The sequence below is a fragment of the Hippocampus guttulatus genome, chromosome 21, assembly GCF_054856545.1.
Source record: "Hippocampus guttulatus isolate MCC_2025c chromosome 21, RoL_Hgut_1.0, whole genome shotgun sequence".
NCBI lineage: Eukaryota > Metazoa > Chordata > Actinopteri > Syngnathiformes > Syngnathidae > Hippocampus > Hippocampus guttulatus.
Genome location: NC_141281.1, coordinates 8152375 through 8170626, shown reverse-complemented (window position 1 = coordinate 8170626; position 18252 = coordinate 8152375). Strand labels below are relative to the sequence as shown.

Sequence of the window (18252 nt, the reverse complement as noted above, 5' to 3'; positions counted from 1 at the left end):
ATAGACACATACTAAATGTTTTATCTTTTCACTCCTCACATACCCAATTATTTTAACACAAACACACATATATATATATATATACATATATATATATATTTGTGTGTGTATGAGAAAAACCATATTATCCAACAAAAAATAAAATAAATACGTACAGTATAACCTTTCGTGTCATGTGACTGAATGGCTCCATTTGATTGGTCAAATCGAGTCAAACCGCCAGTGGTTCCAAACATCACGTGATAAATCCCTGGCAAAACAAAAACATCACGCAGGTTTAAAAAAATCGGAGTAAAAGTAGAGTAAATTCGTAACTAAAATTCTCACGTGAAAAATCTTACATAAAAACTTCTCTGACAAGTACAATTCATCCCACAAAGTTGCTTAAACGAAGTAAATGTAGCGTTACTACCTACGTTTGCCTGTGATTACTTTTAGAGCGTGGGCGAGTACAAGATGATGTTCTTAATATTTATTTTGCGATTCGAAGTCCGACTGACTGATTTCCGCCATGGTGACGAAGCAGGACAGGTAAGCCGACACCGGCCGCCATATTGGGAAGTACAGGAAGTCAACGCGAGAGAGCGAGCGAAGGGGGAAGGCGGAACAGACAAAACAGAGAGAGCGAGGGGGCGGCAGATAGACTACAATAGTGACAGGCGAGTGTTACATGTGAGATCTCGGAAAGGAGGAAAAGGGCGTCCTCGATTCCGTTTCTCATGTCCGTCCGTCCCGAGAAAGGGGCGGACTCGGCGCCACTCCACACCCGCGGATAGGTAGCATTCCCTCGGCTCAAGAGCTCCGTGGCGGGTCGGCGTCATCCGGCCAAGTGACTCGTAACTAGCTTCACATTTTGCCAAGAGGCCAAAGGAAGGCGAAAGAAAAGAAGCGAGGGCGGCTGTACTGCAGGTCCCGGCACACGGAAGGGGAAGTGAAATCGGGAGGGAGAGAACCGGGGCAAGTCGAGGCAGAGGAAGGACAAGATGCCGCTGGCTCAGCTGGCAGATCCCTGGCAGAAGATGCCGCTGGGGGGCACGACGGGGGAGGTGAGTCACAGTCCGCGCTCGCCTTTAAATCCAAGTTGCACTACACGCGGAAATGGCAAAAGTACTCGCAAAGTGAACTTAAAAAGAAGTGCTTAAAAAGGTGACTGTTCAGAAAAAGACCGGCAAAAGTAAAAGTACATACCGATTCAACTCCTGTACGTTAAAAATAGAATGAAAAGTACTCAAAAATGATTTTTTTTACTGTGAATTATCGACTCTCCTACGTAAGTACATTTCAGTCAGTTTCTTTTTTCACTTCGGTACCAAATAAAAACATTTTCTACTGTCAACTATCAGAGGTGGCAAAAGTACTCCCACTGTACATAAGAAGTAGTACAGGTGAAAGTGAAACGTCGTCAAAGTAAAATTACAGCTTCCTGAAAAATCTATTGATGTACAGTAACGACAGTATGTTTTTTTTTGGGGGGGGGGGTTGCACTCGATGACTCGTCAGCCCTGGCACGAAAGACTCCTGTGTGTCACTCACACAGTACAAATTAGCCATTGACCTGTTTGAGCACAAGAAAGACAATAACGTCTCTCCTCACAAAGTCTCACAACAACAACAAAAGTAGAGTCGATTGCACATGATCGTAAATTGTGTTCTGTTCAAATGAGAGCCAAGGAGTTGCCCGTATGAATCATACAAATCTCTTTAGTTTGGAACTTGATCTCCAGTCTTATGAAGTGTGGCAAAGCCTGAAAGAACAGCTGAACTTTATCGAACCAAAGCATTTGAACAGGGGTGCTTCGACTTTTAAGTAGAATTCGGACACGCCAAAAACCACATTTTACGTGAAAGTCTTGTTGTTGTATGAAATGAATGAGCGTAATTGCATGTGCGGTCGCAGAGAGGGGTTGGAGACGGCGCTGTCATGTTTGCCGGTTGACTAATGACATCAGTTGGGCCTAATGGACGTCCGACGTCAATCGAAAGCTGATAGTCAAAGCCCGTCTTGTGCTTTGGATGCTATTCTTAGCCTTTGTGGCGTTATGCAAAAGAACGAATGCGCGCAGGAAACGTTTTGGAGAAAAGTGTGGGATTGCTCCACCAACTGAGTCAGTGGCGCGTGCGGGTGTGCGCGCGCGCCCGTGTTCCGGTTCTTCAAGTTTTTTCCAAAATCTCAGCAACGAGCACGAGGCAGTCTGTGCCACATGATTCGCGTTCACTTCCTGGTGCGACAACAGCGGCGTGTGCCTGTCCACTTCCTGCGTGGTCACCAGAGCCACGGCGTAACCCCCTTTAAGTTCGCGACGGCAACTATCGCTCATGGCAAAAATGAGATTTGATTCCATATTTAAGGTCCATGAACTATTCTGATCTTCGTCCTTACTTAGTAAGACAACTCGGTGGACTCGTACTTTGTGCCCTGGTTCGTTGGTCGTCGAGTGAGCGTTTCTATACATCCAAGAATCAGACGCGAGCTCGCTCCTGTCAAATTGGCATCATTCCTGGAATTTTTGCAGCGAGTCGCAGCACGTGGCGCGCGTTTCGTTTACCGGTGCCGCATCATCGCCGTTGCTGTGTCGCAGGGAGTCGACAACTAGAAAGTAGAGAAAGTGGGGGAAAAAAACTATTTTCAAGAAGGGAAGCAAAATAAACACCTGAGATAATTTGGTTGCATAAGTGCACACCTTCTTATAACTGGAATGTGGCTGAGTTCCGAGTTAACCAATCACATTGCAAACTCCCGCCAAATGGGACCTCTTGTCTTAGATTCACCCCAAATGAAGTTTCAGATGTTCTAGTCGGCTTTTCCTGACAAGTTTTGCTGTCTTGCAGAAGCCTGAACGTATTGTTGTGTGACCACTGGTTGCTGTTTGGAACTGCTCCTAATTCCCTCCGTCTCTTTTCAAAGGCCCCAGTTTCAGCTGGGAAAAAAAAAAAAAAACAGCCCCAAATTCAAATTCAGATGTTTCAAGTCTGCATTTCCTGACATGTTTTTGCTTTCAAGCAAAAGCCTGATGGGTTTGATGCTAACCCCGACTGTTATTTGGCACTGTTCACGATTCCCTCCCCCTAAATAAGCAGTAAGGGTTAAACTTAGCTTTGCTTAGCATTCTCGGACACAGGAAGCACCTGCCATGTTAACCTTTCACCTTTGTGTGCTTTCAGGATGCTCCGAACGACCTGGACGACTCGGTGGGCGAGGATGACGGCGTGTCGCACTGCAACGTGAGTTTCTCCCCGCCGCGTCGTGCCCGACCCGCGCGCGTATGCGTACGATCGACAAACGAGCGGCGTGTCGACGCCCACTCCTTCGGGATAATTGCCGCTTCGAGAGCGACGCTCGCCGAGGCCCGTCCGCCTCTGACTCATCCCAAAACATACGCGAGCCTCGCACCAGCGCGGCTCGTTAGTGTGCCGACGTGAGCGCGAACCTCAATGTCACTCCCCCCTTTTATGAGCCTCCTCGTTTTGGTGTGATTGGACAAAAAATAACAATAAAATTAAATAGAAATGCATGTACTGGAAGCAGTGCAGTCAAGAAAGTAGACGGTTGAGAATAAATCCAACCTCAAATATAAGCACGCTACATATGAGTGATTGTGTGGATGCTGAAGGTTGACTGACGTCATGTTCCCGCAATGTCTCCGCTTATATTTCCTCATTCTGAACGCACACAAAAGGTTCGAGTTCTGCATGTGTGTGTGTGTGTTTGTGTTTGTACGTGTGCTTGTGTTGCCGGCAGCTGCAGGCATCGATTTTTAAATGCAGAGGGAGATGGCTTATGGATCGTCTGTCTGAGAAGAGCTGAGTAGTCATTACTTGTCTCTCCAGAGTGCTTCGTTTACACACACGCACACACACACGCACACGCACACACACACACACACACTGATGCCCCCAGTGGGGGTCACAAAATGGTTCCCAGAGCACATTAGGAGCATGGCTTGCGCTCTCGAGGGACCGACTTCCATCTGCCGCCATCTGCTGCATCTCAGGTGTGTGTTTGTGAGCGCGCGCGTCACGTGCAGTTCAGTGTGAGGTCACTTGTTCAAGTATTCAGACGGCAAAAGACATTGACGATGTTCCCGGGAGGATCGCTTTGTCCCACAGTAGCAAGCCGGCATCAATTCTAAGTTACACGCACGAACGCACGCAGTCTGACGACACATTTGGACCTTCATCTGCCGCCTTGGGCCGCTCCTTTTGAGACGGATGATCAAAGGAAGCGTTAATTATTCATGACAGGGAGCGTGGCCCCTCTCGCCAAAGCTAAAAATATGAATGTCTCTCCTTTATTCGTCCGCTCATTTTTCACATTCCATACGTCACGTCACAACTTCCTGTGTGCTCTTGTGTGTGTGTGTGTGTCACTAGCAGATGGTGTTTCGTCTTGCGTGACCATCTGGTCTGACTTTCTGTGGTCTTTGTTGAAACACACTGCCCGCTCAAGTCAGGCGTGTGCGTCTCACATCCGGATTGCTTGCGACGCGAAAATGTCACGTCAAGAGAAACGTGAACGATTTGGGAATCCAAGTGAATGTTGTGCGCGTGTGTGTGTACTCTGTACCAGGCGTGGTGGTGGTGGTGGTGGTGTGCTCAGAGCGGTGCATTGTGGGTGTTGCCATTGTGAGAGGTCACAGGGTGATGATGTAATGTGTCGAACTCGCCTTCCTGAACTTGGCTCTCTCTCTCTCTCTGTCGCTTGCTCTCGCTCGCTCACTTTCCAGGAAGCAACCAATCAGGGCCCCGCCACACAATATCTTTGCGAGGACATCGTGCGCGTCTCTAATCCACATCACCGACAATGTCGCACACGCAAGTGCCTGCAGCATTTACAAAAATGAACATTTGGCACGGCCTGCGTGGTTTGCCCGCATTGTACGACAAGCGCAAAGGAAAAAGCGGTGGGGCGACCTTTGTCCTCTAGTGCGCGTTCGGTTCTTCAGATTGATGATGAAAATGACCTGCGAGGTCATTCACGGCAAATTGAGATGAAAGTGGAGAAGGAGCCGTCGCCCGGCTGGGGCTTGCGCTGACCTGAGCAGGAATTTGACACGCGGCCTCCAAACTTGCTTTCATTTCCTCCCTTCATCCTTCATCCTCCTCTTCCTCCTCCTCGCTGGCACATGTGGAATTTCAAGCACCTTCCAAATCATTTCCCTACCCAGATTGACGGTGCGTTCAAAAACCTGTGGGAAATCTCAGCGTTTTTCACTTCAGTGCTCCTAATAACAAACACAAAAACCGGTTGGCTCCGCGCGCATGTGTTTGCCTTCCTGCACAGATGTTGTTGCCAGGGAAACAATGACAGGACGTGACGAGCAGCTGGCGGGCCTTCCTGTGCGTTGCACGCATGCGGGTTTTGGTTGGGCTCTCCTCGCTCAAACTTTGCTTCGAGGCGTTCGGGGCGCCATGACGGGCTGAGCGCCATGAAAACGCTTTTGCTGCACGCCAGGAGACGAGCGCTTCAGGTAGAAAGTGCGGTGCGCGGTCCCCGATCGCTGACAGCTGTTCGTCACACTAGTTGATTGACTTTGGCGCCGTGCCCTCATCGGTCTACTAGTGCCGTCAATTGTCTCGTGATGATTTGAATTCAAGTCGTGCGCGCGCATAGTCGTTACACGTCGAACTGGTTCCAAAGAGCTCCACACGGTCCCGTTCGGCGGCATTAGTCACCGTCGCATGACGGCGACGTGTTTGTTTGAGTACCGGGGATCTATTTGCTGTGTTTCGCGCAGATGAGAGAAGGTGAAGAAAAAGATAACGAGGCTCTTGAAGGCGCCCGTTCTTCGAGCGCGCTTTTCTGCGTCTGCCGGTGGCTAATTGTCTTTTCTCCAAACTCCCGCGCCCCTGCTTTGAAAGCACATCGGTGTGAATTATTTCTTCCTGAATTTCTTCCTCCCTCCTACATTCCATTCTTCGTCGGTCAACCGAAAACTCTAAATCAGGGGTGTCAAACTCATTTTAGTCGCGGGTCAATTTGGAGTTACGGCTTCCCTCGGAGGGCCGTTATCACAGTGAAACCACAAAATGATTACTTGTGCACAACATATTAATACATGACTAGTTTTGAAATCGGTCAATTGTAATAGTTCAATTATTGTTAAAAGTGAGTGTTAAACAGGGTCACAAAATTATTGCAAAATCTCAACGTTATTTATCACACATGACAATTTGACATTTCGGTACAGATTTTAGCAAGTTGACACGCATGATTTGCTTTCGCGGGCCGCATAAAATAACCTGGCGGGCCGGCTTTGGCCCTCGGGCCTTGAGTTTGACACCCGTGCTCTAAATTGTCCATCGCTGTGAACGCAACTTTGAATGCTTGTCTACGTATGGCTCGCCAGCGACCGGCGACCAGTCGAGAATGTACTAAGGGGTCAGCTGTGGTCGACGCCAGCCCACCGACGACCTTAATGAGCATGCTTTAAAAAAAAAAATGGATTAATGGATTTCCTGTTGCTAGTATTGCATTTGTGAACAGAATAAAGAGCTTCGGAGAGGCTCCGCTGGCAACTGATGAAGTGCTTTGATTGCACTAATGAGAGAAGAAGGGGCGTGCGTGGACGTGAGGGGGGAACAGTGACAGTGGACAGACGAGAACAGAAATGTCCCGACTGCCCCCCTGTGTGTGTGTGTGTGTGTGTGTTGGGGACATGTTCCCGTGGTAACGTGGGCGCTTACTCGGAGGACGCGTGGACACGTGACCTCCGACCCGCGTCCCGCTTCGACTTTTGTTTGTTGTTTTTCCAGCATTTTTGCTTCATGCCAGAGAAAATGTGCCATGGACTGGATTGGCTGAGTCATTTTGTGTGTTAGCGCTCGACGCGATGAGTCATGTCGGGTTCCACTTTTTTGTGATCATTGCAGAAGCGGTGGAAAGCATTGATGTTTTTTTTTTTTTTTTTAATAAATAGAATTTTGTATTGCAGATTTTCCTATCACATCGATTGACGATGTATGATAATTCTAAAATTATCTGGCCCGCCCGCCACATTGATGGAAGTGTCGCCGCGTGGCAGTGATTGTGTGTGCGCTTGATGCCAGCTCCTGAATAAATGATGACATCCTGACTCTGCTCCTCCTCATCGATCTTTCATCCTCTCTTTTTTTTTCCCTCTCTCTCTCTCCTCCACTCACCTCGTTGTCATCACGTCTTCACGCGGTTGGCATGGCGCGCCGTTCAGAAAGCCTCTCTTGGCTTGTTGCGTGCGGAGGGTGCCGTGAAAGTTTCCGGAAGGTGGCGCTGCGGGCACAGGAGGGACGTGCTCGGTGGTGGCGCATGTCGAAGCATTTATGTGTTTTTAAAAAAAAAATGTTTCTTTTAATTTCGGATTTTTATGAGCAAAATGAAAACAAATAAAAACAAATTACACCAAAAAAAAATGTTATTGGGATTTCAAAATAAATGGGATCATAAACAATCGGTAAATGCCGCTAGTATGAATTCTTTTATAGGATTGGTCATTTTACTGACTAAATCTTGCCAAGTTACATTTTTCCGTTCTATCGGCAGACAGTTGCATTTAAATGTCGTATTTGATTTCTAATTTGATTACTTTTGTGCGCGCGTGTGTGTGTGTGTTTCTGTCCTTGTGCGTCTGTTATTGGATCCATGCATGATGTCCAAGCGAGTGGAAGTGCACTTGGAACCTCTAACCTGACAAATCCCAAGCGCGAGCATGTGTGTGTGTGTGTGTGTGTGTGTGTGTGTGCATGCGTGCGTGCGCACGCTGGCCATCCAGCCTGTTAATTTGATTGCGTAACAGGATTAGAGGTTGCAGATTGTGCGGAATGGAATCCCACCGCCGCTCGATCTGTGATGCTATGCCACACACACACACACACACACACACACACACACACACACACACACACACACACACACACACACACACACACACACACACACACACACACACACACACACACACAGACGACCTGGACGACTGTGTGTGTGTATATACTGTACACCCTGTCGTCTGTGACGGTGCTGTTTGTTCACTTCCATTTCATTGTGAGCAATTGGAAGCGCGTCCTGGCGCGGCAGGCGACAACAGGTGCAGGTAACCTAAGAAATGTCATCCGGCCGTCACCGGCGCTTGGCTGGCATCGCGCACATTGTGTGCGCGGCAGGTGGAATTTGGAAGGTGGTCGTGAGTTGCAAGCTGTGTTTCGTCCACTCGCCAAAACAACTCCCCGTGACTCCATTTTGGGTCCGGGCTGTGTACTGCGTCTTCGCCAAAGTCAGCTAGGAGAGGCTGCGGCTCTGCCGAGACACTCACTGGAGCGTTTTGACTCCCTCCAGACAAAATCACTAAAATGAAAAATTTTCAGAATGGTACGGAAAACATAAGCAGTTGGACTGACGTAGGGAGGGGCCGTGGGGGCTGTTGTACTCGTGGTTCGCAGTCATTGGCCAGTGTGCGCGCGTGTGTTGGTGGTGGGGGGAATCTCCCGGACACCTGATGGAAACTCGGAAGGTTATGACCGTGAGTCACAAGGGGAAAAGGGTGTGGGGAATCCCACTAGCCCCCTCCCCCATGTCCTCTTACTGTGGGTATTCCCCCCCCCCCCCCCCCCCACACGGCTCGCACTCAATCACTGTCACGGCGCGACCGACAAGTGTCACTCGACCGTCGACTCTTTGCGATGAACCACCAGACGCCTCACGCCAAGCCGGCGTGCGTGTGCGCTCTCGCCGGGCTCCTCCGGGGGCTGAGGGGCCGTCTGAAAGCCCTCCGTCGCTTCCTGCTGCCCACCAGCAGGCCGGACGGCGGCTGCCACGAGCCGGCCGTCAAGAGGAAGGGGGCGCTGGGCTGTTTGGGATCGCCGGCCCGCGGCTGGACTGTGAGTCGGTTGGCGCGGGCGTTCTCGGGGGGCCGCAACTAATGATTGTCTTCGGAATCGATTCACCTGGCAATTATTTTCTGGAGGAATGTCTTGATTCCAAAACAGGGCATTGTTTCAATGTGACAGTGAAAAACTTCACGTGTGTGTGCGTGTGCGTGTGCGTGTGCGTGTGCGTGTGCGTGTGCGTGTGCGTGAGAGAGAGCACAGGCGCTGGCTTTGCACTTTTGATGGCGTGATTAAGAGGTGTGACATGAGCATCCTGTCGCTCCGGCTCCGATCTGCCATCTGCGTGGTGACTCACGCATACGTGCGCATTTGAAATGTCAACATGCCTCCGAATTTCAGGCTTTGACTTTGTCATGTCACTCTCACGTATATTAAAATCCAAAATTCCTCCGGTTTGAAGCTAACCTTTGCCAGCCCTGATTCCACTTCCCCGAAGGATCAAATTGTGCGTGTCATTATGAGAGTAGCGAGAGGTGACAAGTATTCAAAGAAAGACACAAGAGTCGGCGGGGGAGGGGGGGGGGGGGAGAAGAAGGAGGGAGGAGAAGAGAACGTCTGTGAGCGAGCGAGAGAGAAAGCAAACAAAGTGTCAAGAATGATCAGAAGCCGGTGCCGCTCGGTACCGCTCAGTCCCGTCGCCGCGCAAGAGCATGTTGTCGCCGCGCAGCCTGGGCCACGCCCTGAACTACAGGACCCAGCATGCACCTGGAGTCGGCAGGTCGTCCCCCTGGGAAGGCCAGGTATGCGGCACCGAGGGAGGAAGAGGAGGAGGCGGATTAGGTTTGCGCCGTTCCCTTTGCAAAGAATTTGAAGGCTGAACGCACGCTCGCACTGGTTGCCATCATTCGTCACTCGGCTCACGCCGTGCAGGTACCGGGGGGGCGGCTCCATGACAACCGAGTGTGTGTGCGCTCACGTCGTTATGCGGCGACGTCAGGCGCTCGGCGAGCCTGCTCACCCTGTCGCTGGCTGTCGTCAGAACGCTGGCGCGATGCGGTTTTGCTTCATTTCATTCCCTGCGCCAACTTTCTGACGTTGAGCAGAACAATACAAGGGAGGCGGCCACTTGGCGGACCGACGCCGAGGCAAAACCTTGCGGCACGCGCGCTCCAGTACACGCAGGCCAGTCAATCCCACCCGTGCAAGAGATCTAATTGAACTCAATTGGTCAGAGGACTTATCTCAAATCAACCTTACCCATTGAAATGAATGCGAATGCCATTAATTTGTGCCTTTTGATGGCATCACCTTGAGCAAGGGTCACCAAATTGGGCGAGTAACCCGCCAGCCTATTCTAAAAATGTGCTAAAGGTTGATGAAAATGTTCATATTCACAGAGATGTAAAAAAAAAAAAAGATCATTATAATAATGAAGTGTAGGCATTTTCCAGATCTCACACATTCGACCACGCCCCCATGACCATGTTAAAGTTGTCGGAACTTTTTGCCTTGTCCCGACACACAGTAATTGCGCTTCACGCAACCCGTGTCTCCTAACCCGGTGTGTTTGTGTGCGTTGCAGGATGACGTCCCCATCAAGGAGATTAGCATCACTCACCACGTGAAGGAAGGATGCGAGAAGGCCGACCCTCGGCAGTTCGAGCTGCGCAAAGTCCTGGGACAAGGCTCCTTTGGCAAGGTGTGCATGCGCGCGCCCGCGTTTGCTTCCGCTTCGACGCACTCGGGCGGGGGCACCCGTCGGCCGCGTCGGAGAGGCCGTCGCCAAGGCGACGGCGGGCCGAGGGCCCTTCACGCTCCCGCCGAGTGCCGTGTTTTCACGAAAGAGCAATTAGTCTCCCGCCCGCGCTGTGTCTCTGCGTTAATAGAAGAACCATCGCGCAGCGACGGAGTGAAAAGCGCACGCCGCACAATACTGACGGACAGCACGTGTGTGTGTGTGTGTGTGTGTGTCCGTTGCGTTTAGGTGTTCCTGGTGAGGAAGGTTACGGGCCCTGACGCCGGCCAACTGTATGCCATGAAAGTTCTCAAGAAAGCGACACTAAAAGGTCCGCTCACACACATACGCTAAATGTTTTGGAGGTACCCCCAATTCCTTCTCAAAACTCATTCAGTACCACCCAATTCTAGACCAAGTCTGAAAAGACGTTTAAAAACGTCTTTGGGAGTGAATGAGTTTTCATTTCCATAAATTCTCACAATAAGTGTCCATTCTCGAAATGTTTTGCAACCCTCGTCACGTGTTTTGGCAACGACGAGTGATTGCGGACTCTCACCTTTTGCACGCATGTGAACGTGAATCTGTGTGTGTGTTTTTAAGTGCGCGACCGGGTCAGGACAAAGATGGAGAGAGACATCCTGGTGGAAGTCAATCATCCCTTCATCGTCAAACTGCACTACGGTGAGTCAGGCCCAGTTACCCCCCGAGTCACCACGCACGCCACCATCCGGCCACTCGTTTTCCTCGTGTCCACTTTTGAGCCTCCCCACAACGGGCAGGCGACTCGTGCCGACTTCATCGGCATCGCTTCCTTTTCCTCCCTCAGCCTTCCAGACGGAGGGGAAGCTCTACCTGATCTTGGACTTCCTGAGAGGGGGAGACCTCTTCACCAGGCTTTCCAAAGAGGTAGCACGGCAACAAAAATACCCGCTTTTTCACCCAAATCCTGATCTGAGTCAGCGATATTGAAATTGTGTGTGTGTTGTAGGTGATGTTCACAGAGGAGGATGTGAAATTCTACCTGGCAGAACTGGCGCTGGCTCTCGATCACCTTCACGGCCTCGGCATCATCTACAGGGACCTGAAGCCCGAGAAGTACGCGCACGCACGCGTCAGTCATCTTGTGAAAAAAATGTTTTGAGTCTGACGTGTGTTGTCGTTTCAGCATCCTGCTGGATGAGGACGGACACATCAAGCTGACAGGTGCATCATTTGACGCCGCTCGTGAGGGGGCACTCGTGTCCTCTTAAAAGGCGAACCTTTGAGGTTCTCGTCCTACGCGGCGCTCAAATTTCTGCCTTTGGGGTGTGCGCGCGCGCGCGTGTGCAGACTTTGGCCTGAGCAAAGAGTCCATCGACCACGAGAACAAGGCGTACTCGTTCTGCGGGACAGTGGAGTATATGGCCCCGGAGGTGGTCAACCGGCGGGGGCACACGCACAGTGCCGACTGGTGGTCGTACGGCGTGCTGATGGTGAGCATTTTTTTTTCCCTACCTCCCAAAAAGGCCCTCAACCAAGCTGAAAGTGAAGCAAGCCTTGAGCGTGAAATCATTTGAATGTCTTTGTCGTTTGCTTTTTGTGTGTGTGTGTGTGTGTGTGTGTGTGTGTAAACGCGGGCAAAAAAAAATTCGATTCGAATGGGACGTGGCATTTCTGCGAAAGACATCAGAGATTTGACTCGAAGGTCTTTTTCTTGCGTACTTTCTTATTTTTGGTTCTTCCTCAAGTTTGAGATGCTGACGGGCACTCTGCCGTTCCAAGGCAAAGACCGCAAAGAGACCATGACCATGATCCTCAAGTGAGTCCACCAAGCCCTCAGAAGGACAGCAAACACCAAAGCGTCGCTTTGAAATCGTGTTTCCTGATCGTGATCGACTCAAATCCTGAACGCTCAACTTGTCTCTGCAGGGCCAAGCTGGGAATGCCTCAGTTTTTAAGTTCCGAAGCCCAGAGTCTTCTCAGGAACCTTTTTAAGCGCAACCCGTCCAACCGATTAGGTGAGCATCAATCGTGCTCATTTCCCTCTCCGCGTCCCTGTTGTCATTCCAAAGTGTTCCCTTTCACGTTCGAAGGCGCCGGTCCCGACGGCGTGGAGGAGATCAAGAGGCATCAGTTCTTCAGCACCATCGACTGGAATGTCCGTTTTGCGCCTTGATGTTTTTCCGTCCGTCCCGGCTGTTGTGACTCATCCGTTCACTGGATGCTTCCTCCTCTGCTCTCGCAGAAACTCTTTCGCCGAGAGCTGCCGCCTCCCTTCAAGCCGGCGGCCGGCCGACCCGATGACACCTTCTACTTTGACCCCGAGTTCACCGCTAAAACGCCTCGCGGTCAGCCTCCCCAACCCTCACCATGACGCATCAAGTCCGGGGGCGGGCAAACTAATGAGTGCGTTCTACGTGCGTTGATGTGTCAGACTCTCCGGGAGTGCCGCCCAGCGCCAATGCCCATCAGCTCTTCCGAGGATTCAGTTTTGTGGCAATAACAGAAGAGGAAACGCAGCCGATGCCGAACGCCATCGTTCAGGTACACACGCGCGCGCACGGAACGAAGCCGAAACGTTGTTTTCATTTTCGACATCATAACATGAGCTGTTGCCGCTAAGCTTGCGCAAACCAAAACTGTGCAAAATCCCAAACTTTCTCGACTCCGCCCGCTCAAGATTGGAAGCGGACGGAGACTCCTGTTTAACCTCCAAGTGCAGTGTTTCCTCACTTTTATTGGGCCAAGGCAGGTCTATACTTTTGAGGGCCTTCACTATCTTTTTTTTTTTTTAACTGCAGGTTGTTATTTGGTAGACTTTTTTTTTTTTTTTTTTTGCTATGTATTGCGAGCCATAATTTGATCTTCAGACACTCGGGGGAAGTGAAGGAAAATGGAAATACATACTCACTTTCAACTGTTTATTGAAGAGGACAAGCAGCCAAATACAAAATGACAACACTCACAAGGAGCATGGATCCCAAAAAAAAAAAAAGACCAAAAACCAAAAAACAAACAGACTGACTTTTGGCTGCTGATGCCACTCACTTAGACACACCTCCTTGACAGGCTGCTTCTTTGTGTGGGTTGTACGGCAGCCAGGACACCCCAAAAATATGAATCAAAACTTGGGGAAAAAAATCGTGACTCGATTAAAAAAAAACAAAAAAAAACACTAGAATACAGGACAGTATACTTAGCGTCCAATCTCCCAGTTGCTCAAACTCTCTGCTAGCAGTGTCGCCACCTAGAAGACGAAACAAACAAACCCAGGGACCAGAGCCAACCAAAAAAGGGCCCAAGCTGATCATGTGTGACCTGACATTGGACTCCTTTTTCCCTGCAGCAGCTCCACAGAAGCACGTCTCAGTTTTGCGACGCCTACGATGTCAAAGAGGACATCGGCGTGGGCTCCTACTCCATCTGCAAGCGCTGCGTGCACAAGGGCACCGGCATGGACTACGCCGTCAAGGTGGGAGCGCCTCGTACGGACACGGTTGTACACCGCCCACACTCGGGCACCCGGCTGAACGGGTCTTCCCGTTGCAGATCATCAACAAAGCCAAGCGGGACCCCACGGAGGAGGTGGAAATCCTCCTCAGATACGGCCAGCACCCCAACATCATCACACTCAAAGACGTAAGTCAAAACCCACAATGTGTGCGGCTGCTGTCTGACGTCACCGCCGGAGGGTTTCGACGACAAACGCGACTACGGTATCTTCTCATCGGCGCCCCCTTTCCGTCGTGTCAGGTGTACGACGACGGCCGCTCCGTCTTCCTGGTGACGGAGCTGATGAAGGGCGGAGAGCTACTGGACAAGATCCTACGCCAGAAGTTTTTCTCCGAGCGAGAGGCCAGCGCCGTTCTCTTCACCATCGCCAAAACGCTGGAGTACCTTCACGTGCAGGGGGTGCGTCCACACTGTCGAGGACTCTTGTTATGCTAGCTTAGTTACCCTAGCTTAATGCTAACGTGGACCATGAACAGCTTATGGAAATGAATTCAATTTATTGGATTTGTTTGACACGTCCCGCTTGTGTGCCGTGAAGGTGGTGCACCGAGACCTGAAGCCCAGCAACATCCTCTACGTGGACGAGAGCGGCAACGCCGAATCCATCAGGATCTGCGACTTCGGCTTTGCCAAGCAGCTAAGGGCGGAGAACGGCCTGCTCATGACACCGTGCTACACCGCCAACTTTGTTGCTCCCGAGGTGAGAGGCTTTTTTTGGGGTGTGTGTGTGTGTGTTGAGATGTCACACACTCAACACAGTTAATTTGCATATCGCTCACAGGTTCTCAAGAAGCAGGGTTACGACGCAGCCTGTGACATCTGGAGTCTTGGAGTGCTTCTGTACACCATGCTAACAGGGTAGACTCAGGACTCCGAGTCGTCTAGTTGCAAAGCTTCAACTTGTTTTGAAATTGATTTTTTTATTTATTTTTTTGCTCGTCCAAGTGGAAACTTTCAATGGCTTGTCGTCTTTTGTGCAGCTTCACTCCGTTTGCTAACGGCCCAGAGGACACGCCAGAGGAGATTTTAGCCCGAATCGGCAGCGGGAAGTTCTCGCTGACCGGAGGATACTGGAACTCTGTCTCTTCTGAGGCCAAGGTACATCTCCTCATGCACACAGACATAATCAACAATTGGGCTGAAGCGAATTATTCAAGTAAATAAAGTTTTGGTTTGATTTAGCTTTATTTTATTTTTTTAAATCAAAGATTGGATTTTGAAGTCATATAGTCTGGCCCTAACTCATGATGACTACGAGTGGCGTGTTTGCGTTTGTGGCCCCTCAGGACCTGGTGTCAAAGATGCTGCACGTGGACCCCCACCAGCGGCTAACGGCAGGTCAGGTCCTGCGGCACCCGTGGGTCACGCACCGAGACCAGTTGCCCAAATACACGCTCAACAGACAGGACGCGCCGCACCTCGTCAAGGTGACTCGGTCAACTTGAGCTTTCTGTCACATCCCAACAAAGAAATAATATCTCAAGAATCCACCTTAAAGTGGACAAGTGGTTAGCATGTCTGCCTCAAAGCCCAGTTGACTCTGAGCAAAGGCCAGATTTTTTGCTATTTGCCAGCCGGTCTGGGTCTTATTCCCCACAAATAATTGGGTTTTACGATATAGTTTTACGTTGTAATATCACTATTCACCACTAGATGGCAGACACGGATTAGCTTTAGCGCCCTACGCTGCAATGGAAGTAACGCTAATATTTGCGTTCCAGGGAGCGATGGCGGCCACGTACTCGGCCCTGAATAGAAACGTCCCGCCGGTTCTGGAGCCGGTGGGGTGCTCCACTTTGGCGCAGCGGAGGGGTGTGAAGAAGCTCACTTCCACCGCTCTGTGACGTCCAGCATCCCAACCTCCCTCACCTCCCATCAACTCTGACCTCTAGCTGACCCTTGGACAGACTACTGATGGAATCCAGGAAGCGCCGATGCCCCAAAAAAAGAGCACACAGAGGCCGCCGCCCTCTTGCACACTCAACGGACTCTTCCGATTGGACGGCTGGCGACGTTCTTCCCGGCATCAACTTCTGTGGATTTTTGCTTTGGACAATCAGAACAGGAAGCGAGCGCCTGTGTACATAAAGCTCAGCCCTGGGAAACACAATCATTACACAGAAGCATTTCAAGACGTAAGATGCTTTGATTTTAACTTCCCTGTCTCGTCACGGTGACGTAAACTTTTGTGATTGGTCGCATCCCAAAGCAGAATATAAACAAACGTCTTCTGTTAGTTTTGTCAACTTGGTGACAAATCCTGCAAATTGTTTGGCCGCGCTGTCTCCGGTCCTCTTTGGAAAGACGTTTGCGTGTTTATTCAATATCCAGCTGGCGGTACAGCTACTAGTCGGCTCTTTGTCCTCTGAAGTGGACAATTCGTTCCACTAGTAGAATGACTCACTGGTAGTATTAGCAGCTAATCTTTACACTATCGGTATTTTGGAGATGATCACCGATCTGCGAGTTAAAAAACAAGACAACCGATTTGCTGAACAATCGATCTCCACTTTTCGCTGAGATTTTTAGCACGCATGTAGCCAAAATTTGCATATAGTTGATTCCCAGTGAAATACATTGCTGATTTTTTGAAAAAATGAAACCCTAAGAATTCTCCCCAAAATGATGAGAAATATTTATATTCAAGAGTGAATTCTGGTACGAGTTTTTGTCAAAAATAGATCAGAAAACGTTTTTTGTCTCACAATGGAGAAATTTCCAATTTACAGCAGCAAAATTACAAACAACAAAAAGTATACAAATAAATATAAATAAGCATACTAAAAATGTTTTAAAAAAAATATATATATATACATATTAAAAAATTTAAATAAGTGGTACCGAACATCCCTTGTATGGTTAGTGGTGGTGGTGGGAGGTGGGGGGGAGTAACTTGTAAGAAATCGCCATTTTACTAGTGTGCTGAATTGTCTTATTGGTGTGGACAAAGAGCCAAATAGTTCATAGACCTTAAGATGGACATGAAATAAATGTTCAAGCGGCTTTGGGTTGCTATGCAGTGTACCCCCGTATCTTTCTGATTCGCTCCGTCCAGATTTTTTTTTTTTTAAACACTTATTTTCCATGATTCACAATTTTTGTACCCAGGCCAATGCATGTGGCATCTTGGTGCTCAGGAACTATTTCCAAGTCAGATTCATTGAGACAAAAGTTGTGCTTTACTGCCATCTTGTGGCATCGACAGACAATTTTTAACCCTTTTTTTGGGGGGGGGGGGGGGGCGTCAGTGACTTGCAAATTGTCGGCTGGGAACACCGTATAGCAAAGTTGAGTTCATGCAAGCAACAAAAGGGCCGTCGCCACACTAACAAGTCAGTGTCATGCCGCCCAACGTTCTCCCTGCGATGAAGCTTCCGTTCGAAAAACAAGCGCACTTCCTCACTGATGCAAAAGTATCATCTGTGGATGGGAACTGTAAATAACAACAGCTCAGGTTTTCACTCGTCCAGCTGGACGACCAACAGTGCAGAAAGCTGCTTGAGCTTTTGATTTCATATCCTCCATATCCAGCTTGACGTTCGGGTACTTAGTTTATCAATTCCTCTTGACATTGTAACATTGGAAATCGTTAACGTCAGACACCATTCTTCTGACAGTCCACTGAATTATCCCTACTAGTGCTAAAGAATGTACCGGTACGTGGACTTCATCTGGATATCAAGGGTATTGAAGACATGCTCAGACTGCTTTTCATACATTCTGAAATGTTCAAACTGGTGTTTCTTTTTCTCTCCCCTCTGCATCCATCCCAACGTTTCCATGGCACCGGGAGCTACTGCTTCATTTGCAAGATTCAAGGAAATGTTAGCTACGTTAGTATGTAGCACCTTTAATTTTTTTTTTTAATAGGCCCATGTGTTTTGAGGTTGGCTTCATTTTAATCACGAATGTGTCCGATGGGGATTCTGTACTCATACAACTTTGGGAACAAGTACCTGTAATGTCAAATATTTTATTTGTTTTTCCTGTGTTAATCTCATTTTCTCCTGCTCTTCCTCAACCTGTCAGATTTGTTCAGCTGTGTGGGGTGTGTGTGGCACCACCTCTTCTTTTGTTTTATACCTACAGGGAAACTTTCTATGAAAAATAAAACAAGAATGAAAAGCAAATGAGGCTGATGACTTGTCATTCATCGTATTTTGGAGGCTGGGAAATGCAATGCTCAAAATCTTTCACACGATTTAACTTGAACAAATGTTTTT

General features: G+C 49.3%; 1 protein-coding gene across 4 annotated transcripts; it reads left to right on the top strand.

The window, feature by feature from the left end:
• The first annotated feature begins 419 nt into the window (after positions 1–419).
• Positions 420–18159, top strand: rps6ka3b (ribosomal protein S6 kinase A3b). Of its 4 annotated transcripts, none has more exons than XM_086101510.1 (22): positions 420–1046; positions 3163–3222; positions 10382–10498; positions 10784–10865; positions 11138–11218; positions 11364–11443; positions 11526–11632; positions 11703–11740; positions 11867–12009; positions 12265–12335; positions 12446–12534; positions 12610–12674; positions 12762–12864; positions 12951–13060; positions 13866–13988; positions 14066–14155; positions 14270–14428; positions 14568–14729; positions 14811–14887; positions 15010–15127; positions 15316–15456; positions 15751–18159. In XM_086101510.1, exons 1-22 carry the CDS (start codon positions 984–986, stop codon positions 15871–15873), a joined length of 2202 nt encoding a protein of 733 aa, XP_085957636.1. In that variant the 5' UTR covers positions 420–983; the 3' UTR covers positions 15874–18159. The 4 variants fall into 4 exon arrangements, with proteins under 4 accessions (XP_085957636.1, XP_085957635.1, XP_085957637.1 ...); XM_086101509.1 differs by having other exon boundaries at positions 421–1046; positions 13863–13988; XM_086101511.1 differs by lacking the exons at positions 420–1046; positions 3163–3222 and adding an exon at positions 5300–5468 and having other exon boundaries at positions 13863–13988.
• The last annotated feature ends 93 nt before the right edge of the window (positions 18160–18252 follow it).

What these genes read in the sequence shown, in the direction of transcription:
- rps6ka3b (XM_086101512.1), top strand. Translation starts at nt 8,653, where the DNA reads ATGAACCACCAGACGCCTCACGCCAAGCCGGCGTGCGTGTGCGCTCTC. An exon ending in AGTACCTTCACGTGCAGGGG is followed by an intron (nt 14,429 to 14,567) that starts GTGCGTCCACAC and finishes TGTGCCGTGAAG; the next exon opens with GTGGTGCACCGAGACCTGAA. An exon ending in ACGCGCCGCACCTCGTCAAG is followed by an intron (nt 15,457 to 15,750) that starts GTGACTCGGTCA and finishes TTTGCGTTCCAG; the next exon opens with GGAGCGATGGCGGCCACGTA.